We start from the raw sequence: 11,267 nt of genomic DNA, 5'->3' as shown, positions 1-11,267 counted from the left end.
CAAAACGGATATAAAATAAGACAATAAGTTATAGTTTCTATTTACAAAAAAAGCTGTAAGTACAAACAGTTACAGATTGTAAATGCATTATTTAATCAGTTTAGTATGAAATTGGTTTCCCAGTACATGATTGTGAAAAAGACATTTAAAAAATATTCTAAGATTCCGTCTGAGTCTTACTTTCTACAAGAGGAAATGGTGGTTTTGGTTTACAAACAGCATGCTCACCTCAACAAACCCATTCTTAGAGTCAGGGCCCTTCCGTCTGTGGACTTCTGCTTTAGACTCTAGCCCTGAGCCGTGGAATGCTAACGTAGGGAAAAGGGAAAAAGCAGAGTTAGGAGAGAGAGAGCTGATATGTTGGGGCCAGTGTTCCTGATGGTAACGTACGTGTCCAGCCAGTCTGCCCGAGAGACGCAGAATCACATTCTGCTGTTCCGTGGTTTAAATGAAGGCTACTGCAGATGCTTCAGGGCTCTACCACAAAGTACAGTCCATCTACTTTGGTTCTAGTAAGGAATTCTGTGAGTAAGGGAGGAGTGTGGCGTGGGAATGCTATAGTTTGTTTTGACCGAAATTAGTACATTTTCACACCACCAAGAGTCAACATAAAACGGGTAACTAACAGTAGACAGAAGGCACCTCCACAAAGCCCTGTGATGGCCAGGCTGCAGGTTCTGCGGGAGCTGCCCTTTGCTGGGAATGGAATCTAATAGAGTGTTCTCTCCTCCATTCGGCTATCTGCAAAATCTCCCTGGGATGCGTGCTGTAGAACCACTAGGTCTTTCAACCAGGGATATTTAATATTCCTTCAAGTTTATCTCCTACTTACACCACAAACAGCTAGATCTAAAAGCTAAGGCTAGTCTGGGTGGGACTGGGGGAGGAGAACACTATGTTTCTGTAGTTTCCAGGCCTGTGCTACAAGCATTACAGCTTCCTACAGACCAGCAACTGCTCAACTGGGAAAGCCATCGACAAGGTCCTCGTAAAATCCTCCTTGGGCTAAGGCACCAGCAGGAGATGCTTTGGTTGTCATCGTCCCGCTGCACTGTGCTGCTTCCCGTGTTTTAAGGCAGATGTCGTTAGGAATCCAAGGCAAAAATCACACCCCCTGCAACTGGCTTCCACTCAATGACATCCACAAGCTCTCACAACCATGTTCCTGTATTTTTTCAAGATGACATTGGAGTTGTCGTCGAAGTAAAGAACCGAGATGGCATTCAGTTTGGTTGGTGCGCAGCATGGTTTGGGGACGTACTCGGGATTCATAAGGTGGACCTGTTCCAGAAGAGAAGCGTGGGAGGACACTGTGAGAAATGACACTGGATCTAGGCCTGGCCCCACCAGCCAAGTCAGAGCACTCACCAAGGTCTGTACAATGGCGTGGTTGGTGGCATTCATGTGTGCATTGAGAGGGAAGGAACACTCTCCGTCACAATAGTTGGCAGCGTAGCCCTTGGGTGCAATGATCCAGTCCTTGAGATGAAGCAAAAGGAAGACATGAAGGATCGACCAGACCACCCCGTACCATCTGCACTCTCAGGGGCCCCAAGAGAAGGTAGTTTATGGCGCACAATATGGGGAAATGCAGGGAGTTTAGGGAAATGCCCAAGTTCACATTCAAGTGAAGCTTCAGCCTGTTGGTCAGACCCTAGAGCTTCTGGTCTTTGCATGGGCTCTTAGCTGCTATGAACCTGTTAGGTGTGGAACTGAGTGAGTGTGATGGTTTGTATATGCTCAGCCGGGGGAGTGGCACTATTTAGAGGTGTAGCCTTGTTGGAGTGGGTGTGTCACTGTCGGTGTGGGCTTTAAGACCCTCATCCTAGCTGCCTGGAAGTCAGTACTCTGCTTGCAGCCTTCAGATGAAGATGTAGAACTCTCAGCTCCTCCTGCACCATGCCTGCCTGGACACTGCCATGCCCCTGCCTTGAGGATTACTGAACTGAACCTCTGAACCTGTAAGCCAGCCCCAATTAAATGTTGTCCTTTATATGACTTGCCTTGGTCATGGTGTCTGTTCACAGCAGTAAAACCCTAACTAAGACAGAGGGTAAATGGCTTGAAGTACAAATGCTCCTTGGTTACACCCCAATAAAGTGCCCACTGTACACCTAACATACCGAGCATCCTAGCTTAGCAGAGTACACTGTGGGGCTGATCAGGAGCCTCTGATGCCACCGATGAGAGAAGACTGTAGCCCAGAGAAAGACTCAACTTCAAAAGTCAGAGCACTAGATCTACTGAACACATACTGCCCCTAATGTCACCATACAACTGAAACACTTGTGTGGACTTGGACCCATAGGATCCTCTACAGGATTCCATTATGCTCCTGTCAAAGTCATGCTACCTACATACAAACTACTATCTCCTGTTTCTCCTCACACCTAGCTGGACTTGATATATGGGCCAAACATGTTCTTCCACACAGGGGCAGAGCCAATTTAGAGCTACTGGAAAAAGTCATCACATATTTTTGTAATCCTGTTTCAAAATAAAAGTTCTTTAAATGTACAAATAAATACACTCACCCCCTTGGACTTTGAAAGAGCGAGGTAAGGCAGAAGTAGGCCTTGGGTTTAAGGGGTCACAAAGCTTTGGGAGCCCACAAAGGGCACAGGGTGCACTGGGTGTATCAGCAGGCCAGGTTTCCCTGTCTTAACTCCAGCAGGTTGAACATTTGAGGGCTCCCCAGATTGCTATGAGAGCTCCAGGAAGCTGATGATGGCCACCAGTGGTTCGATAAGATCAAGGTACCTATCGCCCTCCTTCCCCTGAGACTCACCTGCCATCCCAGGTCCTGGAAACTCACGTAAAGCTCATGCTTCTTGCAAGCTGTTTTTAACTCACTGCTGTTGTAGTCTGTTGGAGGACATAAACAGATACACTCGTTAATCCTTTACTTAAAAACGGATATGAATGTTTTTCATCTCATACATGCCAGGCAGTGGATGAGGCTCAGGACAACTGTTAACCAGGCCACTGTTGACACACATGGTCCCCAATAGTTCAATTGAGTTCCCGGCTATCTGCCTAAATTTAGAGCCACTGAAGAAATTAATCATTATTTTTTTTCCCCTAATCATGTTTCAAAAGAAATGCTGTTAAAGTGTTCAAATCCCCTTAGGCCTTGAAAGAATGAGATAAGAAAGTTGGTACTGAGTTAGAGGGGTCATGGAGCTCTAGGACACTCTCCTCTTTGTGTCTACTTTGGGCACCCTGTTGATTTAATGAACACCTTTAAACAACAGATTGTGTTGTGTTATCTGCTTTGTATAGGGTTTGCAGAGGGGTGTGCGAAGATTTCCACTGGACTTGAAGGATGACACACATTCACAGGTGGCTGTGCTAGACAGGATTCACTCTATTTTAGATGTGAACTACCCAGACATGGCATGGGACTGGAGATAGCTTCTGACCCTCCCCCCAAAAGAATGCCCTGAAGAAGTGTTATGATCAGAGGTCAACCAGGGGACCCAGAAATAGAGAAAAGTGTGAGGCCATAATCTCCCCCAGCCTCACTGCTGGAGATGACCCCTCTACATGCGCCCCCCAATCATTCCAAAATCAGCAGTTCCCCAAAACCATCTGCTGAACTTGCCTATGCAATTCAGGAGCCACTGGCCTGGCTTAACAATCTCTGTAGGAGACATGGGAACACGTTGGTTCCTTCCAGCCCATCAGAACACCTTTGCTGTGACGTGGGGAGCAGAGAGATGAATCGCATATAGTTGTGTCCTCCAAGATTAGAGACTCAACAGGGCTGTGAGAGACATGTACTCAAGTAGTTCAAATGCAACTCAGAATATAAATGGCATGCTCAAGAGTCATGGGTCAATAGTCCTGAAGCTTGTAGAAGGGAGAGTGGGAGTGGGGACAGTTCTGTTGGAATGCATGGGAGGACTCATAAAGAACTGGGAGATACAATTGGAGAAATGAATGACTGGGAATGCCGACAATGATGTGGACTTTTATTAGAGACATGAAGGGAGTGTTCAAAGGGTTTTGAACCAGTGGGCTCAGAGCCATGGTTTTAAACAACACATGAAGACAAGGAGACAGTTTTTGGAGGAAGATTCTTCCTCTAATATGGTTGAGAAGAGAAGCAAAATCTAAATAACATGCACACCACCTCTGCCTTTATCAATCAACTACACAAACCAATGAATTACTCACGGATGTCTTTGACCTAGACAATCACACTTTACCTCTTGGAATTCCCAACCCCAAATCAGAAGAAAGCGTACAGAACTCATAATTTTGTAAAGAAGCCATATCAACTAAGGCAAGAGAGATCTGGGTCAAGTACTGGCTGGCTCTAAATGTATTCACCATCACCATCCCTGCTTGCCTACCTGACCTTGCAGAACTTCCTCCCCCATTTTAAGTCTATAGGAGAAGGAAACTCCCATGGAGGGAAGTTCAGAGCAGGGCATAGAGGATTCTCACTCTGAACCACCTTTGCACACACGCAAGCCCGTCCTGCTGGAAACAAGCCTTCAATGAGGGGGGTGGAGAGGGGGGAGGGGGACGGAGGGAGGGGAGGGGAGGGAGGGAGAGGAGAGAGGGGAGGAGGAACACAACTTAACGGGTTGTAAGTCAAAGTAACTTCTAGAGAAGGCTACAAAAGAAAAGTAAATAATGGTAAGACAGGGAATACTAAAGCAAGAACATGATGACAAAAGAGCAGGCAGATAGGGAAAGATAGGTAGATGCCAGAGAGAGGGAAGGAGAGAGGGAGGGAGGGAGGGGGAGAGAGAGACAGACAGAGAGAGAGAGAGAGAGAGAGAGAGAGAGAGAGAGAGAGAAACAAGTAGAACTTTATAAAAGCCAGTAAGCATTGGAAATAGAATGAAAGACCTAAGCACTAGATATAACCTAAGAGAGAGGTAGAGTCGTACCATTCACTTAAAGAAACCTCTTCAAATATAAATGATCAGAAACTATGACTATCTATAAAGAGACATAGAAGATAGAATAAAAGACCCAACATAATTCTATTGGGAATTCCAGACAGCTATGAGAGGGGAAAGTGATATTTGGAGACCTAAAGGCTCTGAGAATTTCCTAGAATTCGAAAAGGATTAACATTTTACATTTAAACATTTTTAAATAAAAAGGTATGATGAGCCTTAATCAGAATAAATTCCTATGATGATAAAATCTGGTGTAATTAGAGTATATTAAATAAAAAATTCTCAGAAGTAACAGAAATTTAAGGAAGATTAAGTAGGTTGATGGCAAAATTAACAAAAAAATATTTGTTCAAATATTAAATGTCAGAAGAACAATTCCACTAATCTAAAATTTTATACCCAGCTATAGGCCTTTCTCACTTTCCTTTGGGCCTTTGATTTCTCTTTCCTCTCCTGTCACCTGGGTACATGGACTCAGTCTCTTGAACATTCCAAGGCTACAGTGTCCCTGTACTCTTGCAGCTGTCCTTGTCAACTATATGATCCCCTACCTAGGGTCTCACCTGGAATGCCCCTAACAACCTACTTTTTGCTTGTCCTTTCTCCGAACTTCCTTCAAAATCTTTTAGATCAATCTTAGAATCACTGGCCATGTAAAATACAGAAATTTCTAAATAATTTTCATTTATAGGTCAAGCATAAAGCAGCAGTATGAAATAATAAAGAATGGATCAGTCAAGCATGATAGGGCATACACTTATAATCCCAGTGTTAGGAACCTGGGAAATTTAAGGCAGGAGCACTTGCCATGAGTTCAAAGCTACCCTGGACTAGTGACCTCAGGAAGTGTCAATAGAATAGAAGACAGCTTCATATTGGACCCAAGGACAGAAAATACATATAAAAGATGGCAGACAGGTGGCCTTGCTTTATAGGAATCTATCACGGTAACTGATCTATTCACTAGAAAGGCATATATAGAGTCCTATAAAACAAGGCCACCTGTCTACCCTCTTTATCACACGTAGCTGTGATACTACTTTTCAACTTTCAAACCATAAGCTAAAATGAGCATTTCCTTGCAAGTGCCTAGCTGCACATGTTTTGTTAGAGCAACACCAAATGGACTGAGCTATCAAATACAAATCCGGGACCACGAGGCTCCATGACATCTCCAGAAGTGTGTACCTTCTGATGTTGTTGAGAGAACGATGCACCCAGAGAGAGCACAGAGGTTCCATGACACTAACCCCTGACCCACCTGGTTCTAGATCACTGATTTTGCAGAATATTCTTGAGTTTTTAACAAACTGCCAATCACAAATACAGAGCCCTCTGTGGAAAACTAGTAAACATGAAAGAGTGGGCACAGAATCTCCTCAACTTGTAGGAAAGACAGACTCAAGCATGGGTGGCCTGGAGACCTCACCTCGGGGACAGTCTCTGAAATAGGGCAGGGCAACCCTGCTGGGGACCTTGCGCTAATGAGTGGGTTTATGGTAGAACTGAACTAAAGGCCACCTGGTCAGTATTTGAAAACTATTGTCAGAACACGGACAGGGCAACTTCCCCACCTCTATATTTCATTTTTTCTCTCTGTTACACACCGTGGATGAGATGGTCCCAGGACTTCATCTCCAACTTCCCAACACCCCAGCTGGCTGTGAGCGTGCTCTGGTTCTGACACCCTCAGTGCTCGCACAGAGAACTTTCTGGAAAGAGAAGCTATTTCTTTTACAGTCAGACGTTGACGTTTTTGTTAGTAAGGACTGGGGCCAGAGAGAGGAAAAGCAGGAATTCAATCCTTCTGTTTCCTTTCCTACAGATATTTGCTGGCCGAGCTTGTGTTTCCTTATAGTTCCATGGTGAGGGCTGGCAAGGAGCATATAAATATTTGTGGAGGTCAAAGACCTTTGGAATACTTGTTTCTGTAGCTCAGGGGTGGGTGCCCTGGGTTCCATGTGGGATGATGCTGACCCAATTTTTTTGTGTTTTGTTTTTACAGATTGACAGATGGCTGAGAAAAAAAAAAAAACCCAAAAACCCTATCCTTTACCCCAACCACCCTTGATATCTGTTTACAAGAGGAGTTTGAAAAAGGCCAGGTTTTTTTTTTTTAAAAAGTATGCATTTTAATAAGAACATATGCATTTAAATGGGAGAAAAGAAAAAAAAAAAAACCAAAAACCAAAAAAACCAAACCATAGTTTTGTCCAAGTTGGGCAGAGAAAGGAGAAAGTCAGAGGCAAAAACAAAACCATGAAAACAGGGAACCGCTATAGCCCCCAGGCTAGCAACAGGGCCCATGGACACAGTGTCAGACTCCTGGGTGTCCTGTACACAAACCTGGGGGATCACCAGCACTGCCACTGAGAGGGTGTGACGGCTCCTTCCAGGCCCCAGCTCAGAACCATCAGGAGGAACCAATGCTGCCCAGGTAGCTCTGAGCACAGGAGAGCCATGGAGAGCTGCCTTGGAGGATGAGAGGCAGGAATGCCACAGCTCCAAATAGAGCCAAAGATGCCCAGGCATCTTTGGGACACGCAGCCATGAACACCTAGTACCAGTGTCAAAACACACCTTTAAGAATATCTGGCTGCTATACGCTTAACGCAGCAAGCAAAATCTGGCTCTTAACCATCCCAAAATGGTTCTCTGCTTCAAGACAGGAGGGCAGGGGCAGTGAGAAGGCCTGGCAGGTAAAGGTACTTGATGCCAAACCTGATGACCCAAGTGTCTGTCTGTCTCTGTCTCTCTGTCTCTCTCTCTGTGTGTCTGCCTGTCTCTGTCTCTGTCTGTCTCTCTGTCTGTCTATGTCTCTGCCTCTCTCTCTCTCTCTGTGTCTGTCTGTCTCTGTCTGTCTCTCTCTCTCTGTGTCTGTGTCTGCCTGTCTCTGTCTCTCTCTGTCTCTGTCTCTCTGTCTCTGTCTGTGTGTGTCTGTCTCTGTCTCTGTCTCTCTCTGTCTCTGTCTGCCTGTCTCTGTCTGTCTCTGTCTCTCTCTCTCTCTGTCTGTCTCTCTCTGTGTCTGTGTCTGCCTGTCTCTGTCTCTCTCTGTGTCTGTCTTTCTCTGTCTGTCTGTCTCTCTCTGTCTGTGTGTCTGCCTGTCTCTGTCTGTCTCTGTCTGTCTCTGTCTCTCTGTCTCTCTCGCTCTTTCTCTGTGTGTGTGTGTGTCTGTCTGCCTGTCTCTGTCTGTCTCTGTCTCTGTCTCTGTCTGTGTCTCTGTCTCTCTGTCTCTCTCTCTGTCTCTCTCTCTGTCTCTCTCTCTCTCTCTCTCTCTCATATTCATGTCCTCTTCCTCCTCTTTGGCAGAAGGCATACCTCCACTTACTCCCCCTTCTCTTCAAATGTCAAGGGCAAAAGCAAAGCAGTAGCAGCTAAGGTAGCACCTCTTTTCAGAGGCCTAGCTGCCCTTGCCTTATCTCTGGCCTTCTAAGCCCTATCTTACCAAAAGAAGAAACAAGTCTCCTGCTCCCACTCGCCCTGCCTGAAGAACAACATGAGGTAGATGCAGGAGGTGCCAGCTCTTTCTGTTGCCACATTAGGCCAAGTGCAGGCGACCCTCTGGGGTTCAGAGTTCTGGTTTCAGGAGCCTCTTACCAGGCCCCAGAAGGGCTTGACTTTCTGTCTACATTTTGTTTATACGAGTACTATATCAGTATATCAGTATTAGAGGCCATAGGAAGGCCACAGATAGTTCTAGGATTTTGAGGTTACATACTCGCCACTTAATACATGACTTTCATCTGCTTTTAGCTGCATACCTTATAGACAGACAAGGTTTCCCATAAACACTGAGACTCCCTGAGTGTCACAGAACTTCCTTTCTGTCACCTCCTAGATTGAAGGATTCCCTGACTCCCAGACCCTCCCGGTGGTTGGTAACCCTGAGTTACCTGGCATTTTATACCCACTTGTTCTGCTCTATTAAGGTTCAGAATCAAAATGTTTGGGGCCAGACTGAAAGTGTTTCCGATTTTGAGGGATCCCCCAGATTTTGGAATACTTGCATTTACTTTTCCTAAGTTGAACTTCTTTGATACAGAATACCCCAAATTCGAAAGGTTTTTTTTTTTTTTTTTTTTTTTTTTTTTTTTAGTGCTGACAGGATGCTCAGATGGTTTCAGACCAAGTGTTTGCCTTTTGAATTTTAGGATTGGGGATGCTTGGTCTGGACCAACCCACAAGGAAGACCTGGGAGGAGGCTGAAGGAACTTGTTTCTCTGTTGCATCCCGACCACTCTTATCCCAAAGCAATCTCACAGGAAAAGCCAGCGTGATACAGGTAGGTTTTGATTCCAGCTTTCGAGGCACTAGCCCACACCCAGTCCTTCGTATGTATAAAAGATTAAGAACTGGTTCCATTTAACACACTCTGAACAAGGCTCTTTCAAAGCCGAGGCGTCTAGAAGAAGTTCTATCTGAGGTTCTAGAACTTTAACTGAAGCTCGAAATGACAAAGTCAACTCCCTATCTCCTTTCAGAAATAAAAAACTGATATTTTCAGACCCAGGCCACGGCCTTCTTCTGAAACATCTAATAAACCACGATGTTCATGGTAGGTTGACCCCCTCAACTTTGGCATCTCAACTTCATATCCATGGCAGCCAGAGATGAAGTACCAGGAACACTGCGAGTTGCAACCCTTGATCGGTGACTGAAGGTCCCTGAACGCTACAGCATGAGATCGAACGTTATAATGAACTAAAGACATGTTTTCTAAAACACGCGTGTTCTGGTTACCTCTCTTGTGCTCAAAGCATACAAATGGATCCTAGTGGGAAACGTGAAGGGCTGGAGAGAAGAACTATTAACAGCACATGGAACTATTGGGAACCCACGCCTCCCCAAGAGGTCTTAAGAGATGTATGTTCAGGTGGGTGGGAAAGAGATAGAAGAAGAATTTACTCCCAGGCAACAATAGAACGATTACAGACTCATCCCGAAGGATGCTCTGAGTCCTGAGGGCATTGTGCTATTTCATAGGCAGAAACAGCAGGTTCAAGAGACAACCACAATTACACATCAGCTGGTATAGTGAAGACAGGGATATAGTTCAGGGGTAAAGCAGTTACCTAACTAGCACAAAGTCCTGGTTTCAAAGCAGAGTACCACCAAAAACAAAACAAAACAAAACAAACAAAAACAAACAAACAAAACCCTCTTCCTTACAAAAAAAATTTAAAAAAATTAAATAAGCGATAGTAATAACACCATTGGTTGTCTGATAAAACAAAGGCCAGTTCACAGGCCCAGCATCAGACTCTCGAGCTGACTTGAAATGGCACAAATGGCCCTCTCCTCCCCAGATGTGTCATGCGGGATCCCAAAAAAGTAACCGGAGCAGAACCTAGAATTGCCAAAGGAAATCATCTGTCAAGGCCACCCGTTCCTGGACCTCACAATGGATTGATTGGCCAAGCGGTATCGCAGGCCCCCACAAGACAAAACAGCAAAGGCCAAGAGAAACATTATCAAAGAGGAGAATGGCAGCCAGCAGAGGCCGAGGACTATAGCTGGAGGACCTGGGGTAGGGGGCTCAGAATACACTAGACTGGCAAGAACGGGGCCTGGAAAACAAGCACCAGATTCATGAGAAGCCCCCCCAGGGCTCCATAGAGCAGCCCAGCCCAGCACTGTCCAACAGGTGTAAAAACAATAAAGACGCGTCCCGAGGCTGTACAAGCCTGTGGGAGAAGTGCGACTCAGCCAACGTCCACCACTCCCGTGGAGAGGAGGGCAGGAGAGAAGCAAGGATCTGTAGACACCATGAAGGGAGACTGGCCCCCCAAACCCACTATCTGGTGCACGTGCCTGCAGAATCCAGTCTGAAGTCAGATCAGATGTCAGAGCAGAGTGGGGTGGGCCTCGGGGACCAGGAGGCAGCGGGTGAGCTTTGGCTACTTGCTTGTGATAGGTGGGTCTGGCTGTCTCAGGAATCTACAGCCCAATTCCTAAAATAGATCCTTGTCGTGTTTCATTCTGGTGACAGGTGATTTGATGAATGATGCTAACGTCTTTACTCAGGTGCAAGATGGTGGGCTTCTCCTAGGCTGGGCCCCTTCGGGAAGAAGTATCAATGCCCAAGGAGTATACTATGGAAGAAATGGACAACCAAAGAATAGCGATCTCTTCCTCCAATCTCCCAAAAGACTTAGGAAGGCTGGACTCACACTCCTGGTGGCACCTTTTCTGAGGATGACCAAGCTCGCAAAGACCCTGGAGTCCCTGGCCACTTCAGGAGCCTGGAAGGAAAACCTAGAGAGAGGCATGTCTACTCTCTAAGCACAGGCCATATTTCTGAAAAAAAAAAAAAAAAAAAAAAACTCCCTGCTTTTCTTTCTTAGTTTT

The 11,267-nt window shown here is 45.6% G+C and overlaps 1 protein-coding gene across 1 annotated transcript in view; it reads right to left on the bottom strand.

Moving 5' to 3' along the window:
- Positions 1-69: 69 nt before the first annotated feature.
- Positions 70-11,267, bottom strand: part of Bmp6 (bone morphogenetic protein 6) — a 151,959-nt gene continuing 140,761 nt past the window's right edge. Inside the window, exons 5-7 of the mRNA XM_032884264.1 lie at positions 2,789-2,865; positions 1,369-1,479; positions 70-1,281 (exon numbers count right to left, since the gene is read on the bottom strand). Of these exons, the coding sequence (XP_032740155.1) occupies positions 1,132-1,281; positions 1,369-1,479; positions 2,789-2,865 (338 nt within the window). The 3' untranslated portion in view covers positions 70-1,131. The remainder of the gene's footprint in view (positions 1,282-1,368; positions 1,480-2,788; positions 2,866-11,267) is intronic.

This window comes from Rattus rattus, chromosome 14 (assembly GCF_011064425.1).
Source record: "Rattus rattus isolate New Zealand chromosome 14, Rrattus_CSIRO_v1, whole genome shotgun sequence".
In the NCBI taxonomy this organism is placed as follows: Eukaryota; Metazoa; Chordata; class Mammalia; order Rodentia; family Muridae; genus Rattus; species Rattus rattus.
The sequence above is the reverse complement of the archived record's forward strand: the minus strand, read 5'-3'. Positions and strand labels throughout refer to the sequence as shown.